This window comes from Etheostoma cragini, chromosome 24 (assembly GCF_013103735.1).
Source record: "Etheostoma cragini isolate CJK2018 chromosome 24, CSU_Ecrag_1.0, whole genome shotgun sequence".
NCBI lineage: Eukaryota > Metazoa > Chordata > Actinopteri > Perciformes > Percidae > Etheostoma > Etheostoma cragini.
This window is the reverse complement of record NC_048430.1, coordinates 4128341-4145898: the sequence shown is the minus strand read 5'-3', so window position 1 is coordinate 4145898 and position 17558 is coordinate 4128341. Positions and strand designations below refer to the sequence as shown.

At 40.7% G+C, this 17558-nt stretch overlaps 1 protein-coding gene across 5 annotated transcripts in view; it reads right to left on the bottom strand.

Moving 5' to 3' along the window:
- The window catches only part of LOC117939217 (gamma-aminobutyric acid receptor subunit beta-3-like), a 58644-nt gene that overhangs the window by 19857 nt on the left and 21229 nt on the right, over positions 1-17558 (bottom strand). For 3 of the 5 annotated variants that reach the window (XM_034864319.1, XM_034864320.1, XM_034864321.1), the window contains 4 exons: positions 16127-16174; positions 14259-14350; positions 14061-14128; positions 1682-1902 (listed from right to left, as the gene is read on the bottom strand). In XM_034864319.1, the coding sequence (XP_034720210.1) occupies positions 1682-1902; positions 14061-14128; positions 14259-14350; positions 16127-16174 (429 nt within the window). Of the gene's footprint in view, positions 1-1681; positions 1903-14060; positions 14129-14258; positions 14351-14463; positions 14840-16126; positions 16175-17558 lie in introns of those variants that run through there. The other 2 variants (XM_034864322.1, XM_034864323.1) reach the window with 2 other exon arrangements.

Sequence of the window (17558 nt, the reverse complement as noted above, 5' to 3'; positions counted from 1 at the left end):
ATACCATGAAATAAATCCGTATTCAGCATGTTACTCTGCCTTACCTTCCCTTACCTACCTATTTATTTAACGGTTCCTATCACAAACACCACTTCACACATCGCTCTCTCCCTTTGATCTCTTAAAAGCATTAAGAGGTCTAAAAGTAGCCCACAAGGCCAAGTGCTATGAACTCCACATATATAATCAAGCATGGCTGTATGACTGTAAAGTATCAACACTGACGGATACAAACACAAGCATGCAAGTACACGTGCAAACACACACACACATTTTGATCTGTAATAATTCAAAGCATGCATCCATATTCATTGGTCGCACTATCTCTTCTGAACCTGCCAGTCGAAAAGATCAATGGAAATTCAAAATAAGGGCTTTATGAAACAAATATCAAACAACAGCTGCAAGCTTAACATTGCATTAATGCACTGTCTAAACTGTTCATACTTCCTTTCATGGCTGATGTCTGACTGCACCTTCCCTCCCTTATGCCAGGTTGCCCTTGAGCACGACACATAATCCTCTGCAGCCAGCAGCAGAAAACTGACAAGTTCTCAGCATGGGCAACTGTGGTGCCGTAATAGGGCTTTAAACACATAGAATTAAGTTGACACTGGGAAACATCTGAGAACATTTTGACCCTGAGCTTCACTTTGTTGCCTGTTGTAGGGAGTGTTGCTCATTTGCATGGCCCAGAAATTGCACATTACAACTCCAACATCCAAAACAAAAATCCAAAACTAACAATTTGTCAACTTCTCTGGCTGTGGCTCACAACCCCAAGGCCAATGGTTCCTGCATCTGTTCCATGCATTTCTAAAATCTGGTCACAAGTATATAGTTTAAATTTGTAAAGAAAAAAACTAAAACAAAAAAAAAGGCTCAGTAGTTTCCCAAAACAGCTGGTCACTGTAGTCTTTAGCAAATGCTCCTCAAGGAATGGTGTATTTGTTGGGATCTGACTTCACTTGGGGATTAATACACATTTGGTGCTCTAGTGAGTATTTCTGGCAGCAGGAGAGTGTTTGAAGAATTAAAAAAAGAAACTGCTGTGCCCTGTATCATGGTAATGAAAGAACTTGTCACCTAGTGCAATGTTGTGGCTCAATGGTGTGTTATTAATAGATTTAAGTCAACAGTGGAGCTTTGTGGCCCAGAGGAATAAGATATACACAGATTTACACACCCATGCTAAAGTTTATTAAACAGAGGAATAAAAATGGTTTGATTTGCAGTGAGAGATGATCTGATGGAAAGTTCCTCATGCCAATCTTTATGTATGGTGAAGGGGATGTGATTATTTGTGGGGGGGGGGGGGTTAGTTTAATTCTAATAAAAGTGTGCTTGCCTCTATGGGAATTTAAGATAGGGGTGTGTATACATTTTCCCTACTTTTTTTTAATTAAGGCATTAAGATCAATTTCCAAATATGTTTATTATTCCTCTTTTTAATAAACTTTAGCATGGGTGTGTAAATGTATTCAAGCCACTGTACCGTAAGCATTGGCTACATAGACAACACTTAGTTGTAGTATAGGATCCAGTCATTGTTGGTTTTGGTCTTTGCTTTGTTAGGGTTTGTTGACAATTAATTCTTAAAGAGAGAATATCGTCAGTCTTTTCCAAATCTAAATTTTGGCAAATAAAGGGAGGCCTTGGTGGCGTGAGAAGCAGAACCCACCTGAGGCCGTAGAGAACGGTTCCATCTGGATGCAGGCGGATCATGCGGTTTTTGACGGTGACTCCGTGGACAAAAGACTTTTTGTCGTTGAGGAAATAGGTGTCAGGGACCCAGAGCTGGTCGGCAACCCTGTTATCCAGGGTCAAGTTGAGGGGGATTCCTAAGTAGGCTAGACGCTTGTCCCTCCAGTACTGTTGGAAATACATGGTCAATGTGTAGTCCTATGGATGCAAACACAAGAAAAAAGGACAATAAGAATAGGTCACATCAGATAAGAAATGTTTTTTTTAAATTCTTAGATATTATGGACCCTTCACATTTTCCTGCATTAGATCTTTCATATTTGAACTCCCTTGAAACATTATCTTTGCTCATTCCCCAATGTTAGGGCTCCAATTACTTATATGACATGACACAGCATCCCACAGGCTGGACGGAGTGTGGGCCAACTGGTCACATGCTGAAGCCAAATTGAAGTGCCTTTGCCCTTCCTTCTGAAGTACACTTACCCTAACAGTAATAAAAGCATGTGGGCAGACTGACTCATGCAACTGTAGCTTTAGCGGAATATTTCGAAGAAAATTTGAAAAGAAACAGTAGTGTTTCCCAGTATAACCACAGTGATTCACCAATCCTCAGAGCTGAACTGAAATTGCACCCCAAGAGCTTTTTAAACATATGTTCCCTTTTATTTCATTCAAATTGTCTGACTCTTGAGATTTACAGGACTTTATTATTCTTTCAAAAACAAATTACTGTTTTTAATATAGTTTTAATTCAATTATTATTATTTTTATAATTATTATTATATGCTGTCCACTGGTACACCATTTGTTGTATGGGTACTTTTTATTTTTTGTTTGATTTCTCGTTTGCTGCTCTATGTTCTTGATTGTGAGCAATATTTATTTAATTGATTTTGAGCCACGCTAGCGGCAATGTCGGTCTGTCTGTCCTGGAAAACTAATGACATTTCCATCAACCTATGCTGTACTTTGCAATTAGTCCTAATTAACAAATGCTAGCATGGTAAAGGGCTGAGCTAAGAAGGTGAACCTGGTAAATACGACCTGCTAAGCATTAGCATGCTGGCACTGTCACTGGGAGTATGTTAGCAGGCTAAGTACAGCGCCTCAGAGCCCCAAACTTGTTGGATGACATTATTGTTGAGTCCAAATAATGTGAAAACATAAAAATGAGGTATCGAAAGGCAACCATGAGACAATTCATCAGTTTCAAAGGATTTAAATGTAAGGTGAATGATCTTTAGTTAGCCTGTGACTTTTCTCTGAATACGTTATAATATACGTCTCCTCAAACTACATCGTACAAATGGGCTTTACAACTGGCTTAATTATTGGTTTCCTTTTAAATCACTTTAGTGTTTGCAAGCATGTAAGATTTAAATAGTCTTTGAATCTGTCTGTGTAACAAACCTTCGCCATATGGCACCTAAGCCAAGTAAGTATTGGCAAGACTTTCCTAAATCCAGCCATGAGGATACTATTAGTTGGGATTTCAAGCATTTTTAGGATGTTGTGAAAGTTAAAAAAGGAAGGTAAGCAAGTATGTGTTTTTGTTTTGCTTTGATTCAAGTGGTATTTGACCAGAGCAGCAGCGGCAGAGCATATAGAGGACAGAGCCCCTCCCTCCATCCTTCCACATCACATAATCCACTTACCCAAGCGAACAGTCTCTCCTCTCTATGTCTGTCTACACCTCTCTCTCTCTCTCTCTCTCTCTCTCTCTCTCTCTCTCTCTCTCTCTCTCTCTCTCTCTCTCTCGGCCATGCCATTATCCCCCCTCTGCCCGCTGTGGCGTTGAAATGAAACCAGCCCGCACCAAGCTGGCACTGGCAAAGGCACACATGTCCGTTAGTGCTGCAGATTTCAGGTTTGCACCAAACGGAACTAAAAATGAAGATTAAAACAGCAACTGCAATGAGCGTGGCTTCCAAAAAAACGTGTTACATAACTGAAACAGTAATTTCAACACTGTATTACCAAAGCTTAGAAAACACTTGAGGATTTGCATGAGATAACTAAAGAATAGAATTACATTAAAATATGCCTGCTTATCAATTATGAATTCCTTTATTTTTACTAAAACGTCATACTCAATGAACAAGTTTCCCAGGTTTTGTTAGCACATAGAGATGTGAACAAGGATGATCTTAGTCAGCACAGGATACAGATTGTTCCCCCAGCATGACAAGGAAAGCTCATTGGCACTGAGTCATAAATGTATAGTGGTGGAACCATGGCCGGTTTGGTATCTGCAGCCCCCAGATCCATGGAGCCATCCTGGCCAGCTACTACCAGTCAATATTCCAAACATCTAAGATTGCAATTACCTTTAGTGATACTAGTATCTATTATCTGATCTCATGTATTGACCTAAAATACCAAACGTTATCCGTTTCCACCTTCTGAAATGTGAAGATTTGCTGTTTTCTCTCTTTCATATCATTGTAAATTGATAAAAACAAAAAAACAAATAATAAAAAATTTTTTTTGGACTGTCTGGTGGACAAAACAAGTAATGTTAACACATTGCTATGGGCTCTGGGAGCTTGTGATGGCAATTTTTCACTGTCCTTTAACTAAAGCCATCCATCCATCTTCATCTGCTTATCCGATATTGGGTCGTGGGGGCAGCAGCTCCAGCAGGGGACCCCAAACTTCCCTTTCACGAGCCACATCAACCAGCTCTGGGGGATCCTCGATCATTGACCTTTGGCCCAGGGTGCTCTGGTACCACGTACACTTATGAGCATCCCTATGTTCGAACATAGTGTTTGTTATGGACAAAAAAAAATTATGACTAGCACACAAGTCCAACAACAGACAACCACTCTGGTTTAGATCAGGGAGGCTTGTCCAAGTATCTCCATCGTCACCCACATGTCCGTTAAAGTCCCCCAGCACGACTATGGAGTCCCCTACTGGAGCCCCATAGAGGACTCCATTCAAGGTCTCCAAGAAGGCCAAATACTCCAAACTCTTGTTTGGTGCATATGCACAAACAACAGTCAGTTTCCCCCCCCCCCTATCACCCGCAGGCATAGGGAAGCGACGCTCTTGTCCACCGGGGTAAACTCCAACGCAGCGGCGCTCAGCCGGGGGCTTGCGAGTATCCCCACACCTGCCCAGCGCTTCACACCCTGGGAAACTCCGGAGTAGGACAGAGTCCAACCCCTATCCAGGAGTATGGTTTCAGAACAAGACTGTGCGTAGAGGTAAGCCCCAAAGTATAAAATGTGTGATCAGTCATTGTCTCATTAAAATGGTCAATGTGGATTGATCACAGTATGTGGTGAATATAAAATTTGCTGTAAGAATGAGTACTGTAGACGGGCCTTCTCCATCTGCTCCATTCCCTCTGTAACTTTACCCCCCATTAATCCCTACAAATGACTAATATCTCTTTCACACTGCCTTGTTTTGACCCTTATCACATCACTTCTCACCCTCCTGGTTCTCCCCCGGTTCTCCCACGGGCGGTCTCACGCTTTAGGTATGCATTTCCATCTCCTGCCAGAGTGTCAGCAGGTGGGCAGCGCAGCAAGCGGCTGCGGGACACCAGCCTTATAAGACATACATGATTTAAACTAACCGTGTATCTTGTACAAACACTCGGTCAAGGATTCCTCATCAATATTGCACGGGGACAATCAAATTGAAATTCAGATGAGGATGAGTGCAGCTTCTCAGTACCTGCCGTGGAACTCAAGGGAGGTGGGCACAGATTTGCTCTAAACTAGGCCTATGGATTATGAATTATTGACAACCCCCTATTTCCCACAACTCATAAATTCCCAATATACACAGCTTTACCATTTATGTTTGGTTATGAGCATAGGTTTTCAGAAAAGATAATGACAGTGACGAGTGGAAATGATTTCCAGCAAGCCCCAATTATTCAATTAACTTGACCGGATAATCACTTTCATTCAGGGTGTGTGAGAATTCAGACAAGCAGAGTTTTGGCTGTGAACTGACCCATGTTCAATTTAATCTCTCCCTCTCCCCATCCCTCTGCAGCAGTAGCTTACTGACTGCTACGTTGTGATACCAACAGTACCTAGGAAATATCCTGCTAACATTGTTTGTCATGTGGCATATGCTCTCTTGTCCAGAGCATATGCTGCCACTAGCTCATCATCATCAGCACAATAGGATTGGATTGGAAAATGTCTTAATAAACTGGAGAGAAATTATGATTACACCTGACGCATTTAAAAGCCGCTCCGCTCAACCATACCATGTTAAATAAATCACTGTAACTCTGCAAGTTTTCCCCCAGCTAAACTTCACATCTTTCAGAGAATAAACAATGATATACTGTATGTAATCACCGTGTACTCCAAATGAACCCACGTTCAAGTAAAGCGATTTGCGTCACTTTAATGTAATTTCGGAGCCCTCCCTCGGGATGGCCCCGATCACCGCAGTGCAGGGGAATCCCTCAGCAAGGTCCTATCCCCCTCCTTCTGCTATAGATTGTTAAAAATAGCACTGTCCCTTATTGAGAGCAAACATGGGGAGGTGAAATGGGCTTTTTCGAACTGTACTCAATCCTTTTTCATTGGTGCACAGCCCATCCTTTTCTTAAAGATTTTGTTTCATTTACACAAAATAATTTCTTGAGGATTTGCTTTTTTTCATGTAAAGCTGTAATAAATAGATGGACTCATCAACGTAACCTCATTTGCACCATTTTTGGGTTGGCCATTATCTTTGGATTCTAGGAAAATAGAGAGTGTGACATATTTTTATTGAATGGTCCCATAAGTGTGTCACTTACTGTGTGCTGAAATAACATATGCAGTTAGGAAAAGCACAGCTAGAGTGGCAAAACAGCGGTCTTTTGTTTGGGAAGTAGCCAAAGATTTTGTATCCTCAACACAGGCCTCAAAGGGGAAAGCATAGTAGATTCATGTAGTAAGTGGAATTAGCTAAGTGTTTAAAGTTAATGGATTAGAGATGTACAGAGATGGGCTCAGTTGGGAACCCAATGTGTGAACCCAGTCATTTTCAAACAAAGAAAATAAATAATCAGGCCTTTTAAAAACGGCTTTTGATCTCCAGAGTTCAGGTATATAGTGACACAGAGTCCAGTAATGTCTTCCAACAGCAAGAACCAGGTAAAGAGGCTCATGCGAGAATCGTCATAGGAACAGATTATTTAGCTAGCACGCCCAGATGTCCCATTCATAAACTTTTTTGAATGTTTCTTAGTAGGAAAGAAATTCACGCATGGTCCAACCCACTCACATTATTCATGAGTGGTCATGCTAAAATAAACTGAACATTTTTGACTGGCTAATAATGATCAATGACCAGATCAATGAGCTAAAGGCTGGAATTTTCTTCAAATCTGTTTCAAAACCAAAAGTTCATTTTAATTCTGCAAGGGTGAAACCTCATATATCTGCTCTATCCATTACAGTTAGTGGAATGACACTGTTGACTGATGACATTTATAAAAAAAAACCATCATAAATCCACTTCATAGTTTACCTGCCTCTTTTTATTTGCTACAACATTACGACTGCTTGAGTGGCACTGAGAGAGGAAACTAGGCCGGCGCCTGTCAATTTTAGATTCCCCAGACCTGCAGACCTGCAGACATGCAGCACTTTAAAGGTGTATGCACCTCAGAGTGATTATCAAGATGGGAATGTAGAGTTAGAGTCAGTAGAATGGGCAATCCCACACTTGGTTGGTTGGCACTGCAAACCAGGACGTGCATGCTGTGCTTACTCTAAATCATCACTTCAGCCTATACAGCATGCTCTCTCCTGAGGCCAATTACATTCCATCAGGCAGGAAGCCGGATGCCGGAAAAAACACATGGGGGTATATTAAGCCTCACTCAGAGTACACATAAAAATATATGATTTTTTTCACATTGCTGGAAGACCTATATAAGGTAATTAGGGTGAAAATATGTTGTGCATTGGCAACATCTGATTCCAAGATGTATTTAATGCCGTGCACAATATATGGATGAGGTTACCTTGGTATTTGTGGCCCAACCAGGGTCAGCCCAGCTTGTGTGACTTCAACACCTAATAAAGTCTCCGTTATGTCATGCAGCAGAAATCAACATGCACACATACGGTACATTACATGTAATTAACTTGATTAATACTCGAGGCAAACAAATAAATTGGAAGCTACTTTATGGTCTTGCTGTTTTACTGGTGCACTCTAGAAAACAAACCAGGCAGAAGGAACATTTGGAGAAAGAGAGATGGAGAGATATTTTCACCTCTCCATAATGACAGATTTTTTTTTCTTTCTGACACCCACACGCTGCCGTGGGAGTATGGATGACTAGCTTGTTCAGCCTGTTACTGCAACTACATTCACAGAGCCGACTCCGACCATTTCCCTGTGCGAGGAGCGCTACCGTCATTTGAATTAAATTTCCTCAAATTATGATGACTTTCAATAATGGGCTAGAATAAAGGCCTTGATAGCTCTTAATGCAACAGAGAATCTCGCCTGTTTGTCCATTGCTGCAAGAGGAGGTTATGATATTGAAAACACACCTACACATAGTGTCCTTTTTTTGCACTAAAACTTTCTGAATAGGAGTATTTCGAAACATTTTGAATGCACGCAACACTAGCTGCAGTAAATTCAGTTGATACTTTAATCCCCACCTCCAAACCTTTCATTCAACTAACTGTCCAATACCCCCCAAAAAAAAAAAACCTCCCCTCATTGCACTAGTAAGTCACACATTTGTTGGTTAAAGTGACACATAACACACAACATTAAGTGTACATCTAGCTTCTGAGCAAGCACTGCCTCAGCACACGCATATTCTATTTTGCCTTGCTCTGATCTTGTCCTAGTCTGTGTTTCTCATCAGCGGAGCCCCGCAGCACATCACAAACAAACCTCAGAGGTAATTAGTGTTCCTTTCTCAGATGCTCTAGCATCTGCTAGTGCAGGAACTCGCACTCCGCGAACGCGTCAGAGTAACTGAGTTAGTCGACCTGCATGCCCTGCCAGGTGGATTCTTGGACGAGCCAGATGCCATAATCACTCCGTCGCTCAATACATGTTTAGATCTTCTAGTACAGGGGTCAGGATAATGTACAGTGTGAGGTTTGGATATATTCTAAATATTAATATCAAGGCACTGCAACAAATAATTTGCCCTTTTCCAGCGTTATCAACAGGCCTTTTCAAACCAGAGGAACTTTTTCAGAGTTCTAGGAACATAGTCCTAAGAAAAAACCCTTTCATTGTGTCCCCCTCAATGCGATAACTAGGAAGTTTTTTTTTCAGGGACTTTTCTAGCTCCTATTTCAGAGTTGGTACTCTCCTAGCACAAAAGAACTCAGAGTGAAGGAAGCGTACGGTGATTGGTCGAACACATGCACACCGTTTAACAAAAAACACAAAAAACTGTTAGCTATGTGGACAACAGACATCACAAAACACAAAAAACACCTTGTAATTTAATAAAAATGGACGGAAACACTGACAAACAGAGAGGGCTGCATGATGTGAGGAATATCTAATTACAATTATTATGACTGATATTGCTATTGTAACATGATTCACTATATTAGAGGGAATGACCCATTTTTGTATCATTATTCTAATTTTCATTTAAAAATATTAAAAGTAAAAAGAAAATGTAATTGATTATAGTTTTTTTTTCTTCAAATATTGTACTCTATACTGTACGTACTGTACGCAATGAGCAGATATGACGCATGACGATCAAAGCATTTATATAAGAATGTTGTTGCTATACCAACCGGTTTATGTCACTTCAGCGCTTCTATTTCTAATCTTTACTGTCTACTGCATGGTCCATGGTAATGTTTTCTTTCGACCCCCCGCCTAACATCTTAAAACATACTAGTGAGTTTGTACCACTAGTTTCACCATTATTAATTAATAAGAGGCAAGGCATGAATAATTTAACACGGACAGATATAATCTATGACTACTGCAATGGTGAAAAAGTTGTATTGATTGAAGACTCCGAGTTTAAAGTGATATAAATCTGGAGCTGTAGCTTTTGAAAGAGGGTAGCACACTACTGTGGACCCCTGTAGCCCGCTCATTACTGCTGGAGGCTAGCAGCTCAATGTTACATTAGCCACTACTAGAATAACACAAGTCTGTCTCAGACTAAACTGGGGGCAGAAGAGTTGCATTGTTACAAATGTAGGTCCCAGGTGTTGAAAAGGAAGAAATACAATGTGTGAAATACAAGGTAACATCTCTGGCTCTGTTGCGTCACCAATAGAACAAAATTGTGTAAGATGAGATTTATTTTGTGAATATTTAGTTAACAAATGACCGTTTTTAGGGTTACTGAAATAAGTCACATATTTCCATCAATTGTAGCTTCATAGTGTATTCTGTTCCTTGAGTTAACAAGGGACTATCTAACATGGTGGAGGCCTACCCTGCCTGTAATTCAGTTAACAGGTTAGGTTGGTGGAGGGAAATTATGAGATGATGAAGCATGTTTTGTTATGAATCTTAAGTTGTTCTACGCTGGAAGAAGTGTCATTAAAGAAATAGACCAAGTTACACAGTCGAATCTGTCTCTTAGTTTACTCTACCCACGCCACGAATGTACTTGTATGTAATGACAACGAGATAATAGTTAACACTAACATTCATCATCGTTACAATAGCAAACATAACTAAATTATGAATATCCAAGCTTTGGAAGGCCCTCCAAAAATGACAGACTACCAATCCTTCAGTAAAATAAAAAATAAAACATAAAAACATCAAATACACTCAATTTTTTACCTTTCACTTCTCTCTATAATATAGCACTTTACACCTTTGACCTGCATTGACTCATTTGAGAATGTTTGTTTTCCATCCTATTACAAGGCTCTTCTCCCTAATAAAGATGTGCATATTCGCTTCCATGAATGCACTCATAATCTATATTACCTTAGAATAGAAGAATGAGAATAGTCCATTGACTAACACACATCTACTACCCCTTCACCTTCATCTCAAACTTAACCCCCACACTCAATGCCTAACCTTACCCCTGATCTATCCGCAACTTCTTGATATTCTTTGACCAAAACATCATTCCTCAGTACCACCCCTGAAAATGACCCTTTTCTTTTTCAACAGTTCTGTGGGATGATTTTGGAAAAGACTAACCCACTTTAGAGCTGCAGTTCAAGGACCTTAACTCCCAAACTGTAAAAACCTTCATATTTTTGCCTAATTATACAGCATATAAAGTGGTCGGCTATTCTGTTTTTCTCTGTCCACAGTGAGAGAACATCTTACCTTGCACGGCAGTTGGCCTTCTCGCAATATCACAAGATCATGCAAGAATCGCAGGATCACAAAATCCATCTTGTCAGGCTTCAAGTAACGCCTTTGTATCTGAACTACCAGCTTTCCGAACCAATCAGGGTCTGGTGAGGTGCTGCTGGCAGCTACAGGCTTGGTTTAGGTGTGTGTGACGGCCGCAACTGTTTGTTCTAAACAACAACTGCCGCCGTGATAGACAGATAGTTCATCCAATCACTTGGCAGGTATGTTATTAAAAGTGCCTGCCCTCTTCCGAACAGTTTTTAATGTCGGCTTCTTAGATGATTCTGTGTAACAAACCATCTGACTTGTCAGGTTGGGAATGCAAGCACAGCAAGCCTAAAATTCAGCAGTATTGTTTTGCAAATCAGTGCTCCTTGTAGAACACACAGAGTATGATCCAGGCCTCATTACAGCATAGCAAGCAATACATGTCAACTTTTTAAAAAACTATTTTCCATTTATGCATGTAGGGCATTCCACTAGGCTCGTGAAGTGGATTTAGCAGCTGAAGTTCTGTTGAATTTTATGTAGGATAGAGCCTTACAAAAGGAAGGAAACAGAGAGAGCAGAATTTACTGGGGCTTTGCTGTTTAGTGTTGTTCAATGGATAAACCATAGCACTGTCACAGTCAGGACAAAAGCATTCATTATCCACTTCTCATTGGAGAAATCCTCCATGCTAAAGCCACAGCCGGTCCGAGCATTGGATAAAAAGCATCCACTAAATGTCAAACGCTGGTGTGAAAATAACAAACAGCTTGACCAGTCTTGTTTTTGGCTTCAACACTGGATCACAGCCAGGAATTGTCCATCTAACAAGCACAGATGCACAAATGCACATGTACAGTCCACCAGGGAACTGGTGAAAATGAGAAATATACCTAGTTAATTATCAATTTTGGGTGTGATCTCATGTGTCTAATTCCCTGGTCTTCATTCTCTCTGTAAAGAATATTCTTGGCTTGTCAACCAAATTTAACAACTGAACTGTTGGCAAACAAAACTTATTGCATGGGCCATAAAGGCTCGGCTGAAACTATAGTGGTTATTGTAAAATATATTAGTATTTCAAATGTGTATGATTCAGCTTGCCTTTATAGTCTCTCCTTGTGTCATGTATAGCGTGTTAGCATTTTGTGTTATGTCATTTCAATTCACAACCAAGAATATTGAAATAATCAAACGTAGGGCTGGAACTACAGTGACCTGTTTCATATATTTTTTGGGTCCATAAATTAGATATTAAAGATCTCTTTCACAGCAGTGTCCAAGACGGCAACACCAAAACATAGAGGTTACAAAACACAGATATGTATAATATTATAAGGAATTAGATGAAATATGAAGACCAAGGGGCAGAAAACAAAAGCTCAGAATACTGTTTAAATAATAACAAGGAATATGCAAATAAATACATCATAATAAATATCATTAAAGACTAAAAATGGCTATAGTCTATGTATATATATATATATATATATATATATATATATATATATATATATATATATATATATATATATATATATATATATATATATATATATATATATATATCACTTCATGTAAATATAATCTGGGCAGAAATGATGTTCCTCACAAAACATTTTTTGGCTAAAAAAACTAGTAGCCTACAAATGAAAGTTGCTTTGGAGGCATACAAAGGACAAGGAGCTCTTGTCTGAAGCCCTGAGTACTGGAAGGAGGCTGGGAAGTCAAAGCCATGAGTCAACTGGTGAGGAAACTATTGAGTCATTACTATTGATCACACAGCCCCCACCAGATAAATAATGACCATTTTCTAATATGGTGCAGTAAAAACGTAGCCTTTTGCCTGTTTAGTAGATCTGGTCGATACGGGACAGACATTACGTGTATAATGGAGCTCTGTTGACTGTGATGGTGGACGCTTATAGAGGTGTATCCCTGACTGACCTGAATGTGACTCCTCATGACCGCAGTGCTTTTGTGACTGACTGTACTCACCAGCCATCATCTCTAAAAGTCCTAATGGTTACACCTGCACCGCCAATGGCCCAGGAAACTGATTGTGGCTCGTGGCTTTTTAGAGCCTGGATCCAAAGCAATTACGGACAGTTTTCAGTTGGAAAGACCAATGTGGTCTAAAAATCACATCTTCTGTACATCTCTTTTTATCACTCGTTTCTAATGTGGGCCATCGCCGGCTGATGTTCTAAGATAAATAGCCTAAAGTTTGGAAATGCAAAGAGAAATTAGTTGTCAACTTTAAATTAATCGCAAACTATTTTGATAATAGAATATTCGGTTTGAGTAACCTTTTTTATAATAAATTATAGCTTCATAAATGTGAATATTTTACTTTTTGATATTTGATGATGTCATCTTGGGCTTTGGGAAACCACTGATTGACATTTTTCACAATGTCTGACGTATAGACCCGACGAGAAAGGAAACGACAGATTAATCCATTATATGTACTTTCCTGCATGTGGGGACACGTGTCAACATCCAGCGCATCAGTTTGCAAATCCAGAGTTCCCTGCTAGCTCTCGGCTAAGGGCTCACCTGAAACACTGGGGCCCCTGATGATAACAAGCAGATGGTTTTCTTCTGCCTGGGATAAAAACATTTAAACCGAGAATGGAGAGTCCAACATTACCAGCGTTTCCCTCCTGTGTGTGCATTGTATGTGGACTGTGTTAATTGCAAAACCACTGTTGCAGCTCTAATCTATCCTCCCAGTGAGCTACTGTCTGAGCATCAGCATTGTTAGAAGCTCTGTTCATTTCTTACACCCAGGCTGAGCGGTTCAGTGTATGGTAGGGGAACACTGCGCTGGCAGTTTGTAAGATAAAGATGTTTTAATGCTTACAGGAAACCCAGCCCATCCATCCCAGCATCACATAATGGCCTGAGAGGGGGAAAAATGGATTTACATCAGCACTTCTACTACAGCGAGTGAGCTAGGAAATCCTGTTGTGTAAGTGCCAATGTACAGACACCGTGTATTATGCGGTCGAGTAAACACAGAGGAAACGGTGTTGGTGTGTACATTCACTCACCATGTTGACTTCTGACACCATGTCTATGCTGGCCACGTCTATGCTCATCCCGACTGCAACAGGGGCCCCTGGAGGAGGTTACACAGCATAAACATGTAAATAGGCCTACACCTGTGAATGAAAGACTGTGAATGGCGCCAGAAATGTAGCTGCCTACGGCGTGAAGCGACATTGATGGACGTTAACAACGACACATACCTCCAAAGTCCGGCCTCAGTCGGATATCATATCCCTTCAGTAGTTTATCCACCGTCTCCTTCACGAAAGACATGTTGCCCGGTTCATTGACGCTGAAATGGCAGCAGAAAGAAGAAGGAAAAACATTACCTTGACTCCTGTGTGTGTTTTATGGTCAATCAGCCGGGGTAATAACCTTGACTCTACAGAATTACAAAGCACTTACCTTTTCGCGCAACACACAATCGAACCGACAACCAGTGCGGACAAGACGCGAAACTGACGAACCCTGTGCAAAGCAAACATCACCCTTCCCTATGTCTTTATTTCTTTCTTTTCCGCTCTTTACAACCACAACAACAGCAACAGTCGAGACGGCTCCGGACGCTCTTCAAATCAGAGTAAATCCATTGATTGCCCGAGAGGAGAAAGTCGACTGGGAAGGGGGGGGCAGCTTGCTGTGGATGGAGTCAGATATGAAATATGGGCAGACATCGGCTCTTCGGCGTGAACACTGGCTCCGCTTCTCTTCGCCGTATCTGACTGGGAGGCTCCTACATTCAGGAGATGAAGCGCATATTGATGAGGAGGGTGCTGCTGCTGGTGGAATTGAAGGCACTCGGCTTGTTCAAAGGAAAGACGATGCCCTACACTAACACACTGCAAAAAATTACACCTATACTATATATCAATGTTCTTTATAACTACCCAAAATAACATCTTTGGCAAGTACAAATCTCTACTTTCATTAATTTTGAGTGGTCTTTGTTCAATTGTATAGCATTTGGAAAACAATGTAAGTGGTTTTGCAATAGTATTGATTAAAAATTGACATACTCCAGTCTGGGATTATACATCAACATCCATTCCTTCTGCTTTTTTAACTCAAACAAAACTTACAAAACAACGTTAAAAGTGTCAGCACAAGTGTTGATTATCAATTTTGACAGGAAGACAACACAAGGGTTAAAAGGTCACTCCAGCGTTGCAGTGCACTTTGATTAAGTTGTGGGACTCACAGGAGACGGATTATTAAAGGAAGGGTCCAAATCAAAGCAGCAGAGATATAGCCTTCTTACTTTTAGTCCTCATAGTTAGCGTCAAGCTCCAAATACACTGGACCCTACTACTGCCACACTGCCACTCAGCAGCACATTTTCTTTCAACTCTCCCTAGATGATAAATGCCAAAGTCTTTCAAACTTAAATTAAAGTTGAAGCCCAATTCAAGATAACCCCTATAACACCAGGGTTATTATCTGAGACGAGAAAATCCACTGTAGTCAGAGGCTGAGTGGCACTCCGCATCACATGTGTGTCAAAACATAAATGTCGCTTTAAATCTTTTTTTTCTTTCTGTTAATACATGAGATCATGTCACTTCCATCTACATCTTATTTCAAGATTGTATTTTTTTATAATTTCAGTTTGCTTTATTATTCTGTCTAGAAAATTACTGAAAAAGCTAAATTACTATAATTAGAGTTTAATCTAATCATTTCCCCTACCAAGAAAACATATTTTAAAACTCAGTTTTACACCAAATTGCCTTGTCAAGACGGACATTTTTTACAGTGCTCCTCACTCCATCTGCGCCAATCCCCTTCCTATGTGCTTCCTATAAAAATGGCGGGACCCGAATAATATCGAGGAGGGACGGCTGCATGCATCAACCTATTAACCGATGCATGTGATTGATTAGCCACATAATCACCTCTAATGGCATTTTTCCCTTTTCTACAATGTAGGGCTCTACGATAGAGTTCCATGGACAATCAGAACCGCGCTTGTGCGCTCAACCCACAGTTGGAGAACCTCATTAATGCTGTAAGTGTGTGGATGCGTGTGCGTGTGCGTGTGCGTGTGTGTGTGTGTTGTGACATTTCCTACCTCGTGTCATAGATTGCGAACAACTTCTTGTTTCCGTCAACAGCGTTCCTGGAAGAAAAAAAAAGTGACATCATTAATGATAATAAAGCTCTTAGCCAATGAAACATTCAGAAGCGGATGATTAGTCACTTCAATCACAAGCATTAACACACACACACACACACACACACACATCTACTTTCGGGGAGATGTTTTCCTCTAAGAGACCATGTTTCGGCTGTGTTTCCATGGCTTTTAATTTAAATTTCACAAGCGGATTAACCCTTAAAGGTGGTTTTGGTTGATGTAAACCCCCTCTGATATGCTGAGTGGGTTAATTGATCTGTGGATTCTTCAGCTTGGACCCAGGTTTGTAGCCTGCCGGAAAGCAGGGATCTAAAACACTGGGATGCCTTCACGGCTAGTGATAAAAGGAAGTCGATTTCCTCTAGGAGAGCCTTTAACCCCCACCTCCTTATCTGCACACACGTTCACACATGCGCACATGCACTCACACACTCTCACTCACACGCACGCACGCCATGTCTTTTTTTCCCCATTCCATCACACACTTGTCCAACCGGTCATCACTCTGCAGGAGCTGTCCGTGGTGCTAAAATCAGCCTACCCGTGGGTACACACTGTTTTTTTTTAATTTCCCGTCTGCATACTATTAAGGAAAGTGGAAGGAAGTTAAACATCACACACTAAGTACAGTCTACGGAACATGGAACTCGGCTACCCTCTTATGGCAACCGTCAGGATGATAACAACTTTGGTTTGAGACTTTATTAAAGAGGATTTAAATGGGAACGGTTGTTTTGACGAGACAAGATCATGTTTAAATAAAAAATAAATTTAAAAAAACTCCTCACGGGCTTCAACAGTGCTGCTTTCTTGTATCAGATCTCACAGTTGTTTTGTGTTAGCCTAAATCTATCTAGGCTCAGGTTTTATTTTTTGTATGACATGCCAACTCTCCCCAAACAGGGTCGCTTGTACCCCTGGGTCACTCCTGCAGTGTGCAGGTTGGTAAGTAGCTCAGCTAATTAAAGGAACTAGAAATAAGGGAAGGAAAAAAAAACTAGATAGCAAGCTAGCAGAGAATTCTAACTAAAAAAGTTGGTTATACTGTAGGTATTCCATCAATGGGTGAAATAGTGAGAATAGTACGAAGTACTGGGTGTGTGAAACAGCATCGCTGAAGTTAAAGGCTAAGTGGTTGAAAGAGTTATCTTAAAAGGAATTGTTACAATAGAGAGCTGAACTTAACACACACACACAGCCCCCAGTTTCACTGCCAGTGGCGCGCGCCTCCTCCCAAACCACCAATGGGCAGCACCTAATATAAAATCATTAGCCTCTGTTGCAGCACTTCATGCTCTCGGACCGGCGGTAGGCGGTGTCGCGAAACCGACGAAAAAATGCGGAGTGAAGCCAGTCTGCTTCGAGG